The sequence below is a fragment of the Sinocyclocheilus rhinocerous genome, unplaced genomic scaffold, assembly GCF_001515625.1.
Source record: "Sinocyclocheilus rhinocerous isolate Xijiao unplaced genomic scaffold, SAMN03320098_v1.1 scaffold2645, whole genome shotgun sequence".
NCBI lineage: Eukaryota > Metazoa > Chordata > Actinopteri > Cypriniformes > Cyprinidae > Sinocyclocheilus > Sinocyclocheilus rhinocerous.
The window spans coordinates 296,947-315,434 of record NW_015654522.1 but is presented as its reverse complement, the minus strand read 5'-3'; the positions used below and the strand labels follow the sequence as shown (position 1 = coordinate 315,434).

At 37.3% G+C, this 18,488-nt stretch overlaps 2 protein-coding genes across 2 annotated transcripts in view; both read right to left on the bottom strand.

Annotated features, from left to right (window-relative positions):
• Positions 1 to 11,014, bottom strand: part of LOC107717528 (acylamino-acid-releasing enzyme) — a 16,014-nt gene extending 5,000 nt beyond the window's left edge. The window contains exons 1-24 of the mRNA XM_016524304.1: positions 10,939 to 11,014; positions 10,256 to 10,427; positions 9,708 to 10,027; positions 9,242 to 9,308; positions 8,288 to 8,700; positions 6,534 to 6,666; positions 6,302 to 6,428; positions 6,118 to 6,193; positions 5,967 to 6,042; positions 5,079 to 5,218; positions 4,841 to 4,975; positions 4,601 to 4,692; positions 4,416 to 4,453; positions 4,145 to 4,266; positions 3,675 to 3,735; positions 3,468 to 3,562; positions 3,209 to 3,278; positions 2,974 to 3,059; positions 2,012 to 2,150; positions 1,842 to 1,925; positions 1,684 to 1,764; positions 1,507 to 1,595; positions 1,243 to 1,436; positions 1,052 to 1,154 (exon numbers count right to left, since the gene is read on the bottom strand). Coding sequence (XP_016379790.1) covers positions 1,052 to 1,154; positions 1,243 to 1,436; positions 1,507 to 1,595; positions 1,684 to 1,764; positions 1,842 to 1,925; positions 2,012 to 2,150; positions 2,974 to 3,059; positions 3,209 to 3,278; positions 3,468 to 3,562; positions 3,675 to 3,735; positions 4,145 to 4,266; positions 4,416 to 4,453; positions 4,601 to 4,692; positions 4,841 to 4,975; positions 5,079 to 5,218; positions 5,967 to 6,042; positions 6,118 to 6,193; positions 6,302 to 6,428; positions 6,534 to 6,666; positions 8,288 to 8,700; positions 9,242 to 9,308; positions 9,708 to 10,027; positions 10,256 to 10,427; positions 10,939 to 10,968 — 2,943 coding nt within the window. The 5' untranslated portion in view covers positions 10,969 to 11,014. The remainder of the gene's footprint in view (positions 1 to 1,051; positions 1,155 to 1,242; positions 1,437 to 1,506; positions 1,596 to 1,683; positions 1,765 to 1,841; positions 1,926 to 2,011; positions 2,151 to 2,973; positions 3,060 to 3,208; positions 3,279 to 3,467; positions 3,563 to 3,674; positions 3,736 to 4,144; positions 4,267 to 4,415; positions 4,454 to 4,600; positions 4,693 to 4,840; positions 4,976 to 5,078; positions 5,219 to 5,966; positions 6,043 to 6,117; positions 6,194 to 6,301; positions 6,429 to 6,533; positions 6,667 to 8,287; positions 8,701 to 9,241; positions 9,309 to 9,707; positions 10,028 to 10,255; positions 10,428 to 10,938) is intronic.
• Positions 11,015 to 12,749: 1,735 nt separating this feature from the next.
• LOC107717527 (interferon-related developmental regulator 2-like) overlaps positions 12,750 to 18,488 on the bottom strand; it is a 13,441-nt gene continuing 7,702 nt past the window's right edge. The window contains exons 6-13 of the mRNA XM_016524303.1: positions 17,905 to 18,062; positions 17,753 to 17,806; positions 17,491 to 17,669; positions 15,431 to 15,539; positions 15,221 to 15,355; positions 14,909 to 15,037; positions 13,107 to 13,199; positions 12,750 to 12,903 (exon numbers count right to left, since the gene is read on the bottom strand). Of these exons, the coding sequence (XP_016379789.1) occupies positions 12,823 to 12,903; positions 13,107 to 13,199; positions 14,909 to 15,037; positions 15,221 to 15,355; positions 15,431 to 15,539; positions 17,491 to 17,669; positions 17,753 to 17,806; positions 17,905 to 18,062 (938 nt within the window). The 3' untranslated portion in view covers positions 12,750 to 12,822. The remainder of the gene's footprint in view (positions 12,904 to 13,106; positions 13,200 to 14,908; positions 15,038 to 15,220; positions 15,356 to 15,430; positions 15,540 to 17,490; positions 17,670 to 17,752; positions 17,807 to 17,904; positions 18,063 to 18,488) is intronic.

The following is an 18,488-nucleotide window of genomic DNA, read 5'->3' as shown; positions in this document are numbered from 1 at the left end:
TCTTTGCAACTTTACAGATCTTCTTTATGCACCAAGAGCTTGTAACACTCCACAGAGAAAGGAAAAATTGAAATCGCATCATATGACCCCTTTAAGATCTTCTATTTAGATATTAAGCTTTTGCTACCCCAAAAATACTATATATTAATCACTATTCTGTCTTTGTGTGTGAGTATGAGTGAGTGTGCACCAATCTGACCATATTACGGGGATACATTTTTACCCAGAAGTAGGGCTGTGCGATTAATCGAAATCGTCATAAAATCGCGATTTGAATCTATTTTCAAAATAACAATTTAAAACGTGTTAAATAAGTAAATTATATGCATATTTACTTCTGAGTTGAAAATACTGTTTATTTTAAAATATAGGCGGATATATAGTTAGTAAAATCTTTCAGTTTCACTTTCATTGTTCCAATTTTTAAATATCACAATATTCACTAAATTTTAAATAATCGTTTATTAAAAAGTAAAGAATAAAAAAATACCCAAAATTAAAATCAGCATTAGGTATTTAAACATGAAACAAGTTAGGGTTAGGTGAACATTTAAACATCTTCTCAAAGTCCTCAGTTTACACTTAATGCCTGCTCTGACCAGAAGATGTCAGGAAAACACAAACACAATTCAAGTTCCTACTTGTGCTGTACACTTTAATACATCTTTAAAGCAGCACTATGTAACTATGTAACGCTCTAGCGGTTAATAAACAGAACTGCACACATCCCGCGGAAGAACATTCCAACCGGAGCTACTTCTCTAAGTTTATGTCTCTGGCGATTCACGCAGGTATGTGTTACCACGCAGCGGTGATGACCAAAGTAGACAAAAACGCGGTTTGGAAGATGAATTCACGATGTACTCGCTCATTATATACATTTTGCACATTTTGAACACAGAAAAAGTTACATAGTGCTGCTTTAAATGTAAAAAAGTACAAGGTTTTCTGTTAGGGGTAGGGTTTAGTATTTATAACTAGCTATATATAAACATATAAGTCTATGCAATGTACACATTTAGATTAAGTTAGTAAATGTGTGTGTGTATACCTGTGCAGCATGTATTATGGGTGACTTTTCCAGCATTGAAATGAGGGACTGTGATGTGGGCAGCCGGTCAAAAGCATACTGAATCCCCACAGAGGAATATCTCCTGTAGGGATAGCATAAGCACATAACACCATTACCATTTTCATCTTTAATAGCAGGGTTATTAACGAATGTAAATGTGAGTGTGTTACCAGTCTACAATATCACTGGTTCCAAGCAGTGTGGCTGCGTTGATCACAGGGTTTCTTGCTGCACAAGCTCTATAGAAATCTGGATACTGACCAACCAGGTGGCAGGCCAGAAAACCACCATGAGAGCCACCCATCACTGCCACCCTATCAGGATCAAGGGTCGTCTCATTCTGCAAAGTGCACAACACTGCCCTCTGGACACAAAAATTGACAAATGAGCTAATTTTTCCTCAATATGCACACATTATTTGTGCATATACACACATGAACATCTTTGACGTCCTGACTGCCAACGTTTCCAAGCAGAGACTCTATGCCATCTTGACCGAAACCAGTGGAGCCCCTGTAGTTCACTGTGACACACAAAGTCATACTTTAAATCAGTGCTCATTCTCTATTTTTTGTTGTGACAGGAACTAGAATGCTACATATACACCCTACCCATCAGAACAGCAAATCCCAGTTTGGTTAAAGCAGCAGCTGTGGCGTTCCAGTCAGCAGCAAAATGAGCATGAGGACCACCTGCACAGACAAATACTTCACTGTTCACTTATGTCTGAGAAATAATGACGTCATGAACAAACAATTGTCAGCCTTACCATGTATATTCACCACTAGAGGACTTTTCCTTCTCTCTGGAAGATTGTACGGCTTCAACAAAATTGCTCCAAAATTCAGTCCAGCTATATAGAGAGGAGGAAAGAGTAAAATCACAAAGAAATATTGCTGGTAGCAGCTGTAAATCTGATGATACATCCATCTTACTCACAGAACTGATGGTTCTCCTCTTGAGAAGGGGGTGTGATTAACATGGGCTGCCAATCAAATCCCTCATACACATCTGCTCCGCCCACATTACAAAGTTGCATGTCCTCAGCCTTATCCACTGATGAGAGGAAGCCCAGTTTCTACAGAAAACACGCAGTGTTACATGTAACTAGGGTTGGGTATCGAAAACCGGTTCCATTTTAGAACCAGTTCCAAATTTCCAAGAACCAGGTATTCGATAAGACGCGTGCATTTCGATTCTGCTTAACGATTCCTGCGTTCGCATTTTATATGTAGTTAATAAAGTCTTATTTGTATCACACTTGACGTTGTTCATTGTTTGCTCATAACTGGAGTCCCTTAATCATGCAGATTTATGCTACAAGCTCTGTGTAGAATTGTACAGTAAGAAAGTAATTTCCCTTAACCAGGAAATTAACGTTCTTAGAATTGACAGACAGTTGACCCTGAGAGGTCAAGTAAATATCTACAGCGGATCTAAATATTTATAATTAATTATAACTAGTTATGATTAATTATTCATATTTCCCCATGAGCTGATTCGCTACAAGTTGTATTTATTTATGATATTGCTAATTGATTTGTTTGTTCCTATCTTATTACTGACTGTTTACTTGTCTTTAACACTTTAATATTTGAAATCTATATATATATTAATCTAGTTCTTTTTGCTATGGTATTTTTTTTAAAGCATAGGCAAAATTCCTCTTGCAGTGTTCTGTAGGCTGCTGATTTTTGCTCGTGTTACTCAGCTGCAACAGAATGCTTTGTAAAAAGATCTAAATGTTTGACTTAATTTTTATCTTATTGGAATCAAAACTAGGAATCGATAAGAATCGGAATCGATAAAATTCAAACGATACCCAACCCTACATGTAACGCAGTTTCTTCAGTGAAAGATGACTATTATAGAAAAGTGTGTGCATGAGTGTATGGTTGTACCAGGCAGGAAGGTTGATTTGGAGATGAGCAGCTCATCACCATCAGGTCTTTTTGTATTGTCAACAGCTGCACACTCCCGAAATCATCTACCAAACACACACACAGAATTAATGACTGTCACAATTGGCAAGAAACATAGTAATGACACTGACAGTAAAGTGACCAAATGGCCTTAGAATATCTTTCGTTCTTATGGAGTCAGAGCAGTTATGGCATCACTCCATATTTATACTACCTTGTCTTAGCGCATCCAGTCCGCACACTTGTGTGACTCTTCCTGTGGTTCTGTCAACTGAGAACACTGCCTAGAAGAACAGATGGTGCAAATCACAAAATCGTAACACTAAGAATCAGAAATTCAGAATCCACACAGTGCAGAAATTGGAGACATACAGGCTTTCTATGCAAGATATTTAACAGTGTGCCAATTTTTTTTCTTCACTATTTGGGTCAAGTACTGGTATTTTTTGTGTATGTGTATTTGTTTTGTTTACCTTATTGTTTTCACAGGAACTGCTAAAGAAGATTCTCTCATTGTCTGCAGACCAGCATTGAGATGGCAATGATTCGTATATACCAGCAAACTGACCTGTGAGGGGACATGACATCACACCTATGTCCATTGTGAAAAGCGCTATTTAAATAAAACTGACTTCATGTCACTTTTCAATGTGCGTGCATGTGGGTTTTCTTTTAAGTACCTTTTTCTGCTCTCCTGACCACATCTACTAAGACTGAAGTGCTTCTGTTCTTCATGTCATACTAAAAGAAATTAAAAAAGAGACAAAAAAGAGAAAGTAGTCTAATAAATAGTCAAATAAGATTAATCTTATTCAAAGTCTCTTATGCTAACCAAGGTTGCAACTGTTTGATCGAAAATACAGTAAAATCAGAGAGATATTATTTGCTTTGTTATTTTAATATTTTTTTCCAGTGATGGCAAAGCTGAACTTTCAGCAGCCATCTTCAGTGTCACACGGTCCTTCAGAAATCATTTTAACACGCTGATTTGGTGCTCAAGATACATTTCTTATTACTATCCCTTTTGAAAAAAAGTTGTGGAAAAACCATGATACATTTTATTCAAGATTCTTAATGAATAAAGAGTTCAAAAGAACAGCATTTATTATAAAGCAATTCATGTATGATATATTGAACTGTATGTTCTCACCAGCATCATTCTCAGGCACTGACGATGTGGTCCAAACACCTGTCCCTGCAAGTATATGATCCAGCACGAGTCCGGACTCATTTGAGGGCTTGAAACAGACACACCTTCAGCTGACAAGCACTCTGGCAAAGACAGGTCATATTGGACAAAGAGAGGTTACAGGACCAAGAGTTCAAGTTTCACAAAACTGTATACAAGTCAAAGCCCAAAGAGTGAAGAAAAGGCACATAAAAAGATGCTTACACATAAACTCTCCTATAAAGATACTTACCACAGTTTCCTTTCATATCCAGGTAGTAGAGAGCTGATCTGGAAAAAGAAACAAAATCGGAATTAATTCTCTAATATAAGCATCTTATTAAATACTAGCACTTTAGGGATTGTGGGATTATTACTGGATCAATAGTTCTAAGGAAAAATTATAGCTGTTGAAGTTATCTTTAACTCCGCCCTCACCTACGATTAGAGCAGAATTTCAGGCCCAGTCTGAACGGCTCATTCCATTGGCCCACAAACACCACGCCCCTTCCATTAGGTGCCCACAGAGCCTTATGAACGAACAAGGAGTATTTTATAATTCAGTTAACATTTACAACAATTGAATTTGAGATTGCTGATATAATATTTCCCATGTGTGGCATAACATACTTGATTATCAATTAGACAAATGAGAATTGTAATATACATCTGACTCACCTGTCCTGGTGATATATGCGGAGGTACGCCAGCATATACGATAACTGCCCCTTTGTTGAGATCAGCCACACATAAGACAGGACAGCTCTTACCCACCAGACCTTCACCCCAGTCTTCAATATATATGTTCTTATCCTGAGAAATGCACACATTTCTTCAAAAGCCTTAAACGCATATCTTCAAATGTCTAGCCATAACGGTTACTGTATGAAAGTATATATGGGAGAAGACATTTCACCTGTTCCTCAAGCAACACTAGCCCACCATCCTCATTGGCTGATGCAACTGATGAATGTGCTGATGGCTCGACCCTCTTTTTTTCAGCCACATAGAGCAACTTGTTTTCACATGGTGACCAGGCCAGACATGCAAACTGAGCTAATGACACACAAAAAAACAAAGTACACGCAATCAGACTAATATCCTTAAACAATGATCTGGGCTCCAGACTGAAAAAAAGACCAGAGAGCCACTGGCTACTATAAAGAATCATTAGTTTCCAAATTACAGAATGCCTCGGCATAAATGTGTATCTTCAACTACACAACCATTCAAAAGTTTGGGGTCGGAAACATTAGTAAATATTTTTTTTAGATAAGTCTCTCATGTTTAACAGTGCTGCATTTATTTGATCAAATATACAGTAAAACAGTAATATTGAGAAACATAATTACCATTTTAAATAACTGTTTTCAATTTCAAAATGTAAGTTATCTTGTGATGGCCAAGCTGAATTTTCAGCAGCCAATGCCAAAAAGCCAAAGTCATCAGTGTCACATTATATTTCAGAAAACATTCTAATACTGTATGCTGATTTGGTACTCTAGAAGCATTTCTTATTATCAATTTTGAAAAAAATTGGTCTGCTTAATATTTTTGTGTAAACTGTGATACATTTTTTCAAGATTTTTGGATGAATATAAAGTTCTAAAGAACAGAATTTCTTTGAAATAAAAATCTTTTGTTAAATTATATATGGCTTTATTGTCAACTTTGATCAATTTGATGCATCCTTGTCTCATGAACCTTAAGTAAAGCTCAAAGTCAGTACAAGTTCATTTCTATAAGACAGTTAGTGATTTGAAACCCCTGGTGTATAACATGGACAACAAAAAGTGTTTCTTACCATCTTCGTACACTTTTCCATGTTTATTTAGAGCTGTAAGGTCCAAACTTTTCTCCAGACCATTTTGGCCCCAAACCTACCAAATGAAAAAAAAAGGATTAAGAATCATACTTTAATAATTCAATATTTTAATATCAAAGATAGCCATTACCTCCACGTACTGATGTCCAGCATCCTCCCGGATGACAGCTTGAAGAGTCCCAGAAGGAGAATGGCAGCTGAGCAACCTGAAAGTGAGAGATGCATTTTGATGACAGGTGTGTTGTTTACTTGTAGTCTTTCTTTTTATCTGTTGAGATACATGAATATCTGAATATTATGTATATATCTCCTACTCCTTCTCTATGTGTGAGCTTGTTCCAGACGGCAGCACATGCTCGATTGTGTCGTGTTTACACAGTAGAGTCCATCTCTGAGAGAAACGCAGTTTCCCCCCTCTCTCCAAATCACACTGACTCCAACCTAGAGAGAGAGAGAGTTGAAAAGCAAGCATCATTGAAGTCATATAACTAATTAAATAGAGAATACACCATAAAACCACATGGCAGAACTCTTCAATATACTTACGGGCCAATATGGTGATACAACGCTTCTCATTGGCAGTGTCCACCAGCTCATCAGCGACCACAGAGGCAGAAATGGGCACTGGAAACCTGATACAGTGTCTGAACACATCTCTGATTTCACTCTCCATTGCAATCTGAGACCACAAACATAAACTATGAGTCAACATAAACAGAAAACGAACATGAACCTGCCTTTCTTGTGGGCTCACACTGTAAAACTGCCCATTTTTGACACTTTAGAGTCCACTGATTCATATGAACTCATATATGAATCATATAAACTACTTTAGTACATACTATCTCACGTACTGTAGTGCTCAGCAGAATTCAAACTTACTATTTTTTGTATGCAACGCAACTAATTAACAAATAGCTACAGTTACACATTTAGTCAACATTTTGCGATATAAAATATCCTATTTTTTATCTCACTAGTGTTTATAACGCTTTGATAACGATATCACGCTTCCAGTGATCTCATTAAAAAGATGTATTCTGTCAATAATAAAGCAACACGTTAATAAAAGAGAGTGACCAGATGTTAAAAAGTAGCACCGTTTACGTCTGCACCTTAAAATAGATGTGGGTCAGCTGGGCGCAAACGAAATCTGGCTAAAACAACAACAACACAGACGCCACCGCAACGCATGTCACCAACAATAATCCACACCGGTCCAGTGAATTGAAGTGGACCGTCGTGACAGAAGATTGAGATCGGAAAAAATCGCTGGAGTGTCGGTGACAGCCGATGTTTCAACCGCGGACAAAGCACTTTCGGTGCGGACGCATCCATTCTGCGGCCTCTGAGGGGGGGTTTCGGTTTATTCATCACACTTTCGACACTATGATCTTTAATTACCTGCGCCAGTATTGAAGAACTCTTGTGTTTAATCACAATAATATAATTCATAGTATCATGTACAAAGTATTGGGTTTTGCTGCATGTAAAATCACGTAATAATGTATTTTCGTTACCCGTCAGTTTTAAGATATTGTGATTCCCTTTTGGCTGTAAATGTCTGCAACGTTTGTTACTATTTATCTTAAACTTGAAATCGTTCAGGATGTTTCTGTTACTATTTATCTTTAAATTGAAACTATTTAGGATTATTATTTATATTTATAAAATGTATTTATATTATTTTCCTATCATTTAAATATGTATATAAGAAATTTCTGAGACAATCAACAATAAAGGAATAGTTCCCCCATAAATCTGTTGTTTACACACCATCACTGAAAACCTGCATGACTTTCTTTTTTGGGGGAACACAGAAGAAATTTTGAACAATGTCCTGAATGGTCTTTTGTCCAAAATATCAGCTTTTGTGTTCTCCAGAATAAAATAGTCATGCAGTTTGGAATAACATGAGAGTAAATAAATGATGACAGAATTTTCATTTTGGGTGAACTGTCTGTTTAAGGCTGTATTTTAAAGCAGGGATTCCTAAACTTTTCTGTCAACCAACCCCCTTTGACATAAAATACTTACCCTGACATTTTAAGTTAATATTTTGATAATTTAACAACACATTTGCAAATTCACAGTTCTCTGATGTCAGTAACTGGTCACATGACATGTAGGTAAACAAATAAATTACTTACTCTTTTTTTAAGAAAACGTTTTTTATTTTGTTTTTAATTTATATGTATTTATTTTAATTTGACTCACAAACTCAATGCAGTTCCCTCATAAACCCTGCTCTAAAGAGTAAAAAAATCTCCGAAACCTCCCAAAGGATGAACTTCTCTCACCTTCTGTTGTTGTCGCAAAGCAAGTCTCTGTTGTTTTGGGTTTTTCACCTGAGCAGAGGCAGCTTTCTCCTGGTTTGACACTTGATCTGGGTGCTTCCTTCTTAAATGCACCTGCAGATTCTTCCTGTGCAGCATTAAACCACAGAACGGACACAGATCTTGTGCATCGGATCTGGATCTTTGTGGGATGGTGCTTTCAACAGATGTGTGTCCAGAGAACATCTCATTTACCAAAGTCTGTATGGCGACATCAGCCTCTATAGGATGAGGATTGGCAGCAGAATTTGAGACAGTGGTCTCTGTGACATTATGATCCACTACAGAGAGATCTACCACTGAAGCATCTCCTTCATCCACTGGGGATATAGTTGGGTCATCTGTTCTCACCTGCTCCTCCATAATCCCTCCTTCACCTGAGATTAAAGAGAGTAAGACTATCAAACACTCTGATCAGAGGACATGGATATGGCACAAGACTCACTGCATTTCATAGTCTTGTTGTCAGCCAGACTGACAGAGAATCAGACTTTTGGCTGGAACACACTGCATGACTTTTAGAATTCTGAACAGATTATAAAACAATAGGCTTTGTATATGTTTACATAGAATAACTGGACATCATACAATAAACGACTGAGGATCACAAATGACCAGACTATCAATCCGCTCTGAATGCAACAAATGAAACATGCGTGACAATTGAAAACACTACACTCTAAAATCGACTCAAATTATCAAACAAGATTGAAATCCTGTGACTGGATAGAATGACAGTCTAAACTAATTTTGACAAAAAATCTAATCATTTTTTGTCACTATGATCAAATAATGACTGAATAAAAATATGTTTAAATCTGTGCCTGATAGTACTTAGGTCATTTGTCACACTGGAAATGAAAGGTCAAGTCAAGCAAACTGCATTATGCTGAATATTTTCTGTTTGATGAGACTCACCTCTGGAGTTTTGGACTGCCATCTCTGAATCACTGAGCCCCTGGCTCACTGTTTCCTCACTTACAGCCTGCAACAGCACAGGGTGAATAGAGATGTGAATGTTTATATCAATTTCCACAGCTCGTCACAAATTTTGACACAACAAGGCCCCAAAGATTCTTCCAGTCTTCAGTGTCACATGATCCTTCAGAAATCATCCTACTATGCTAATTTGGTACTCAAGAAACATTAATTATCATTATCAATGTTAAAAACAATTATGCTGCTTAATATTTTTGTGGAAGCTGCGATACATTTTTCAGGGTTATTTAATTAATAGAAATTTCAAAAGAACAGCATTTGTATGCAATTCAAAACATTTTGTAACATTATAAACATCTTTATATGTCAGCTATACTAAAAAACGTTTTACTTACCACAAACTTTTGAATAGTAGTGTATATAGATAATAAAAAAAGAAACTTACCCTTTTAGGGCACAAGTGTTGCTCAAAGTTTGCTTTTCTTCTCCTGATTTTCTGAGCATCTTCAGTGATCAGATTCTTGTGTCCTTCGCGGACAGGCATCTCCTCAGTACTGCCAGCCTCAGATGTAGTCAGATGAAGATCTGGTGCAGGTAAACTCTCCTCTGATTTCAGCTCCACAACTGTTACTTTGGGTTTTTTGCTCTCGCACATGGCCAGGTGTTTTAGAAAACCATCTTTCCTCATAAAAGTGGATGTGCAGCTAACGCAGTGAAAGTGTGGAGCAGCTCGACACTTTAAATGACATTTAAAAATGAAGAACTCTAGTGAAACAAAAAAATGAGTAAAAAGGAAAAAAGTCCTCTGTTAGATATCCATTTGATACTAAGATTTACTTATGCTTTTACAAAATTCTATGCTTCAGTACATTTTAATACTCGACGGAACAGAATAAATATTTATTCCTGTGACTTCATTACCTGGGACTCTTTCAAGTAAAATATATACATTTAAATGCTTGTAATTTCTTACACGCATTATTTAATACTTGCCCTTGTGCCGTATCGCTCTTCTTCTGTGACCTTGTAAATGCTTTAAACATTTGCTTTTGATGGCGGGTTTGAACATTTCAGGCCCACAGAAAGGACAGTGGTACAAGGAACAGCAGTCCTCACATCTCTGGAGAGGTGGCTGCTCATCTCCTCGCAAAATAGTTTTGTGTAGCTATGAAATACAAAGGAAAAAAATATCAACACTGTAAAACACCTTAATGTGTCTCCTGATTATAGGCATTTCAGACAAATGCTTTGTACATGAAAATCTTACTTCTTGCCTCATTATGTGATTTTAAAAAAGATAAAGTATGACAAAATTACATTTGCCGACACCAAATCTATCTGAATCTGCATTCTAAAAAAGGAATTTCGATGTCAAAATCTTACAGTGTAAAGCGAAATTAATGACATGTGGCCAGGCCCAACATATAATACGGGGGAGGGACAATCAATACTTTACAACACAAACGCTCTGAAATAACAGCTGATCCATTGACGGACTCCTCCAGCCACGGGCCGATTAGCAGGTCTGCAGCTGGTCGCGTCTTGACGCTGCATCAAACTGTCACTCACCTGTAGCGTTATAAGCTCTGGATTTTGGTAACCTTGCTTATTAGTGACACAATGCGAGTTGATAGATCTGCCCTTATTGTTAAGTATGTAGAAATGTTGTAATTTACCTCTGTATGTTGACTTGTATGGCTGAACATTTTAGCCAAACTTGTTATGAGTCAGTTTGGTCTAAAATCTCGCGAGAGTACCCATAAAAAGGAGACGTGTTGAAAGCTTTTCAAAATAAGAGTTACAAAATGTGCATGACCCTAATGATTACTTAAGATGTTACTTAAAATGAAATATAATAGCAAACGAACAATAAATGTATCCATGTTTAAACTGACTGTATCAAACACATTTTAATGATATGTAATCAAATAACCAGGCTGAGATTTGTAGTGCAGTTCTAGTCATCACACTTTCCTCATAATTTGTTTTTAATGAAAGCCATGTCTTACTACAAATACATTTGTGTCTGTCAAAAAGACTTCCAACTCTGTCAAAGATAATTACATAATTTATTTTGTGTTTTCTCTTCCAAAATCCTGCTGCTGCATACAGTACATTTGCTTCAAAGAAAACTTGTGACATGGTGGTTTTTAATATTTAGAAAGAAATTCAAAAGAAATGTTGAAAGCATGATCTAAATGGGCATGCAAGAGCTTGGGGTGAAGGTACAATAGTGTAAGAACCTTAGCTGACTGCATCACACTGAGCCCAAAAAAAATTTTCAGAAGAGGTTTAACAAAATGGTCTACACTAACTCTGGTAACCTGCAGTCAAGATGTATTTTCATTTGTTTGCATCATCAGATCATAGGTGCATCAGCATAGTCCACTTATAAAATGCATATATAGAAAATCTACAAAGAATTAATTTTTCTTGGCCTCTTTGTTTGTTGCAGAGCTGTAAAAAGTTGATGTTTAGATAATAAAAATTCATTTTTTTTCCAAAAAACACTTGCGGAGGTAAAACAGGTTTCAACAGAAAAGCTGAATTCAGCCTTACAAGAGGTTGTTATATTTCATGTTGGTTCAACTGTAGAATTCCTAGCTTTCACACTGTGATGTTAAATAAAAACACAACACCGCATACACACGTGTGCACACACCCAGCCTTTCACACTCACACACACTCAGACAGACAGTCACGCACGCATGTCCATTGTCAAGTCTATGGCTTGGCAGTATGTCAAACCATAATTTCAAGTGAGCTGTGGGGATTTCAAAGGAACACTCCACTATTTTTAAAAATAAGCTCATTTTCCAACTCCCCTAGAGTTAAACAGTTGAGTTTTACCGTTTTCAAATCCATTCAGCTGATCTCCGGGTCTGGCGGTAGCACTTTTAGCTGTAGCTTAGCATAGATCATTGAATCTGATTAGACCGTTAGCATCTCACTCAAAAATGACCAAAGAGTTTCTATATTTTTCCTATTTAAAACTCTTCTGTAGTTACATCGTGTACTAAGACCGACGGAAAATGAAAAGTTGTGATTTTCTAGGCCGATAAGGCTAAGAACTATACTCTCATTCCGGTGTAATAATCAAGGAACTTTGCTGCCGTTCCATGGTTACCAATAGGCTTATTGGAAGTTACCTAGCTGGGACTATTTTCAGGCGCTGCGTAATATCATTGCACCTGCTGCACCCATGGTACAGCAGCAAAGTTCCTTGATTATTACACCGGAATGAGAGTATAGTTCCTAGCCTTATCGGCCTAGAAAATCACAACTTTTCATTTTCCGTCGGTCTTAGTACACGATGTAACTACAGAAGAGTCAAGTTTTTAAATAGGAAAAATATAGAAACTCTTTGATCATTTTTGAGCAAATCAGATTCAATGATCTATGCTAAGCTAAGCTAAAAGTGCTACCGCCAGACCCGGAGATCAGCTGAATGGATTCAAAAACAGTAAAACTCAACTGTTTAACTCTAGGGGAGTTGGAAAATGAGCCATTTTCAAAAATAGTGGAGTGTTCCTTTAAGGATGTAGTGTTTCTCTTCATCCTCACATCACGTCGGCACGTTTGTCCCTCACTTTGTTCCTTAATTTAGTCCGGGCTTTGAATGCAGCAGAGTTAAACAGATGCTGTGAAGAGACAAACCAAAGTTATATAAATATGCACACAAAACCTTAGTGAATGAAACTGTCTGCCAAAAAAATGCAAATTAAATAAGCACCGTTTACAAAATCAGTTGAATCTGACTTCACGCTGCAAAATAAGACTTCTCGTCATGTCAGTGTCACTGTTCGTTATTTATTACATTTATAAGCGAAAGGTTCAAGATTACCCTCTCTGTGCGGGAGATCCTGCTTGCTTTGACAGACGCATCCAGGATGAGAGGAGGTCCAAGTCCAAAAATATCCCTCAACAAAGGATTAAACTACAAAAAACAGACAAAAACTCATAACAAACACTGCAGAACAGTGGTTCTCAAACATGAGGCCGGAGCCTCAAGATGACTTGATATAAACGATATAAAACAAGCCCAAAAAAAAGCATTAAAATAAGGACTAATAACTACCAATTCTACTAATGGTTAGAGTTGGGTTCATATCGATTGGGTTTCTTACGATACCGGTGCCAAATCGATACTTTTAAAATGGTACCGGTGCCTAAACGGTGCCTGAAACGATACTTTAAAAAAAGAGCCACAAAAAAAACGATGGATAACATTAAAGAACATTAAAAATAAATATAGCATTCACATGCTCCTCGGATGCTCTCATTTCCCCGAGTTGTGCTTCCCTTACTGTAAGGTTAATAAATGTATTTCACGATCTGGGTCATTATTTAATGCAAAACAATATTTAATACAAAACTACACAATGTTTCTACTGTATCTCTGTCAATCACTCTGATATTTAGTTAAAATGAGTGAATTGAATGAGTGCTGTCTGTCACTGTCTTTAATCAGTTCTGTGAATGACTGTATGGTATGCCACATGCACTGTAATATGTTTTATATTAAATATAAAATTTTCAAATGAAAATAGCAACATGATCGTTTTATAAAGTATGCGTTCATATGTGTCAAGGGCTAGATTTTCACTGGAGGAAACAGCTGTGGTGTGTGATGAATGGTGAATGCAGCAAAAACTTTACAGTAGATGAGAAACCAATTGCTCCCTCGTGACTTTTTGTAAACTGTATTTATGACGAAGAACTGCACAGATATAGATATTATAACAATTTGTCAATAAACACACACCTTGTGTCCTCTGTTTCTGCTTGAGGCCGCTTGCGATGCGCCGCCGCGGTCAGCGGATTGAAGAGCGCGCTATGAAATTTAAAGGGGACTGACTCTGAGGCAATCACGAATTTGTGTACAGTTTATGAAGTTAATCGCTATAGCCCCGCTAAAAATGGCCTAGCGACACCCATGCTTCTTACGTCCATTTCGGAGAACCAGGACAAATATTTCAATCGATCGCTCAGGCATTTAAGTGGCACCGAAATGAGGCACCGAAATCTGCATTCTGATTCGGTTCTAGTACATACCGGTTACATAGGTACCCAACCCTACTAATGGGTCTACCAAAAAACTCAAAAAAATATGAGGTAGCCTAATTTTGAATAAATGTGATTTCTATCACTGGAAATGTCAAGTAAATTAACAGAATCTTAAAATACCATATGTATTTTATAAAGAATATACATTTTTCTAGTAATGACAAGCTCTAAAATGTGTTAGATTAGAAATTGAGAGCAAAAATTACTTTAAAAATCACTAACAACATATAAAATCATTGGTAAAATCAAGAGGGATCCCTGAACATTCATGAATTCCAAAACTTACTATATACAGAAACTTCCACTATAAAGCACTGATTTTCTGATCTGTTTTAATTAGGACCAGAAGCTTGCATTTCAATTCTGATTTCATTCAATATAGATACTTTTAGAAATATTTTAATTTAAATATGAACAAGCCTGTTTTAATTTCTACAGTGCATTACTCATGAATAGATTCAAATATCAATTATTTAAATTGCGAATTGTTTTTTTTAAAAAGTGGGAGGGGGGTTCAACATTTTTCTATAGTACTACACAGTGTTATGCCAATGGTGAGCTGCAATTGGTCCTCCTCACCTGTAGGTGGTGTCTGACTCCAGACTCGAGCACTTCCTTAAAGGCATCATAAATCCTGCGGCGCATCCAGCCATCAATGTAGATGGCCTCAATCCCAAACTGGATCTTCTCCTCTGTGAAATCTTCATTCTGAAAATACGAGGGAATGTTTGGTCTGATGTCAGTAAATTTTTAAACCATAATCATCTAAGACAGTCCTGGATCAACTCGGTTTATTAGCCCTGCATGAAAATTTGCTATAAAATATTTGGATGTAATTAACTGACATGTTATTTAAAAACAAAAAGGCATGAGTTGTGGCTCTCCTTTCACCTCAATGTAGTGCAGCACCTCTCTGAAGATTGAGCGCTGTTTCCTGCGGTCATTTTTAGCACGATGTTTGTTTCCATCAGTTGCCAGGTTCTTTAGACTGTCACACAATGCATCGCAGTCCTCATACTCAAACTCCTGAAACACCACACACATTACGTACACTGCCATCGTCCTGACACTCAAACCTATTCAGCATTACACAACACACACCTGATCGATGTCCCGTCCCAGTTCACACAGCAGAGCGATGGTCTCTCCCACAGCAATCCTGAAGTTCACCTCACTGCTTTCTAAACACGCGTGTAGACGTGGCATGTGGCTAAAAGACAGATAAAGAGATGGATCATATTACAGACAAATAAGTCTATCTATTCAATCTGGGTGTTGTCACATAGCTTTTTTTCTCACCCTTATGAAAGCATTACATAAAATATTATGTCTTCTGTATTCACTGTGGTTTAGATATCAAAACAGTTTTGGACTGTGGCTTTGTAACAACAAAAAGGCCCATACACTATAAAGGTGAAAATACAAGAAAAAAAGAAAATGTGAAATAACCACAGCTTCACAGCCTAATTATTCTTCACAGCTTCACCTCCTACTGGCAGAGAATGAATTAGCATTTTCAGCAAGTCCATCTGATTTACCCAGCAAACATATTTTGCTTATCAAAAATAATCTACTCTAGACGGACTACTTAGCTGCTGTTATTGATTCTATTTGGAAGTCTACCGGAAGTTAAGTTAGGGCCACAAAAGCGCGCATGCGCAGTAACGTTTGTTTATGTTATTGCCGTTGAAACAGTCTATAGACAACAGAGAGCGAATTAAATTCAGCACTTTTATTTCCAACATGCGCCCATTCATGGCTGCATATTATTTAATTCACGCAAAGTTACGTCTTTATTGGGACAGGACTTGACTGATTATCTTACATGACTCTGTGAGTTCGTCTCCATTTCTTCGAGCCAAGCTGCATAAACTGCATATCAGGCATTTATGTAATACATCTCATTTGTGCATTAATGGCTGTTATGTTAAATAAAGTTTACTAACTACAGTAAATCAAGTACCCGTGCACGCCGTTGTTGTTGTCTTGTTTCCCCTCAGATGCGCTGCAATGGTGATCCTGCGCGCAATTCTCAAAACATCTACAAGATGGCGGCGTTCATCGGTGAATCCGATATTACAAAACCGATATCCGATTATTGTAAAATGCGGGAAAATATCGGTAAATCGATATATCGGTCGATCTCTAATTCTAACATTTATGAATGTTGAAGTTCTTGCTTTTTCTCAACTTTTATTTTGGCAGAAACGCGCAGGAAGACCTCAATGCTTCTTTTTGTTGACAGCAGATTTATAAATGAGTCTCATTACGAATACGTCGCACGTATCGCATTGTCACATGCCTTGTAAAAATTTGTGACTGAGCAACTGACGAGTAACATTAGTTCAGCGCAGATTTTCGCTTTGGACTTTGAACCCTGGTTAACAAGCAGATCCGACACGAGTTCATGCAGCGCTGTCAGAATTCATGCAATGCGTGCATGATTTAGAAAACATAACGTTCTGCAATTTATTTACTAATTGTTTAAGGCCATTTCGTGATTTCAATCATCATACAGTAACCAGCAACAATCACCCCTTCCTCTTCTCATTGAAGACATGCGATGCAGTCCTAAACAGTTTCTCGCTGTCGGTGCTTGTAATGATTTTTGCGTCTTTCTCTGACAGTTTTAAATGCTTTCACACTGCTGACATGTGTGCTGCATTATAAAGAGTGCACGCCTCTCACTTTACGCTGGTTGCTATTTGACCACACCATATCATTGCTTGGGACAATTTATTTGGTCTTTTCGCTTATTCGGCCGAACACCGAAAGAGCTTTTTTTTGCTATTTTCGGCCGAATAATTTCGGTTGCCGAACATTCAGTGTATCCCTATATAATAATACAAACTAGAACAAGGAGGGATATAAGAAATAGTGAGAGCATAGAAAAAGTAGTGTTTTTTTGTTGTTCAAGTTCTTTTTTTACTGATGTTCAGCAAGGAAATATGGGTAGATTTGTGGGTCCAAACATAATTGAAACAAGCACTGTAGCTGAAACGTTTGCCATTTCTCAGTAAATTTTTGTTTATTTCGCATTTGCTTTTTCGTTGACCTTTATCATTTTTACAGAGTGCAGGCCATTATTTTTTACAACCTTTTGCCTATTTGGACAATGGACTATTTGTGCAAAGATGTGTTTTTTTGCAATTCAAACTCACTGGTTCAGAATGGTGTTGATGCGTGATGCAGGGCAAAGGGTGCAGAGCAGAGCCCAAGACTGAAGGGCGGCGCTGTGGAGCGCAGGGATCCCGGCTTTGACAGAGGGCAGAGTGCCATCACCCAGGGGATACGCACCCACAAACACACTCTCCAAATGACCAATAGATTTTAGCAGGTCCTGAAAAAGACAGGAGGAAAACGACTTTTACAAACATGCAGATCTATAAATATTCATATACATTTTACAAGATCTCATCATACCTCTGCATCATCTGAGGCAGACACGTAGCAGCACATACCCAGAGCTCGAGCGCACTGACAAAAGGTAAGATATAAGTAAACAATCCCATTTTAAGTGTTAATGGAATCAAACAAATAAAAGTTTATAGACATATATTGAGGCATTAACTCACACTCTGTCGAGCTGACAGGCTGGCACAGCTGTCAATCAAAATGGAGCTGAGGATGGGGCGGAAAATCTTAAAGCCCTCCTCACCTTCAACTCCACCCCCAAGCTGCACGCACAAGAGAGCGCACACTGTAGCAGCAGCGGCCTGCTCCTCTACTCCACCTGAAGAGAAGGACACTTTATCAAGTCAGTAAACCCAGCAAATAAAGAGAAACCACAGCCTTGAATTTTCATATAATAAAAAAAAAATAAATGAAAACTTAATGATAAAAATGTTATACACATTTCAATAAAGTAATTGGATATAATGCAACATTTACTTTCGGCCCACTGCCCTCAATCAAGTTTTATTTTTTACCCTTTATAGATAATAATTTTACAGTTTGCTTTTTACCAAAGAGTGGTAATAAATTTCTGATAGCTTTAGAGTGTAGAAGCACGCAGACTAGTTTGTTTTTAGATAAAAACTCATTAAAACTCATTTGTAATGCGTACTGAACCGAAAGCCTCGTACCGAACGGTTCAATACGAATACGTGTATCATTACACCCCTAATATATATATATATATATATATATATATTAATAA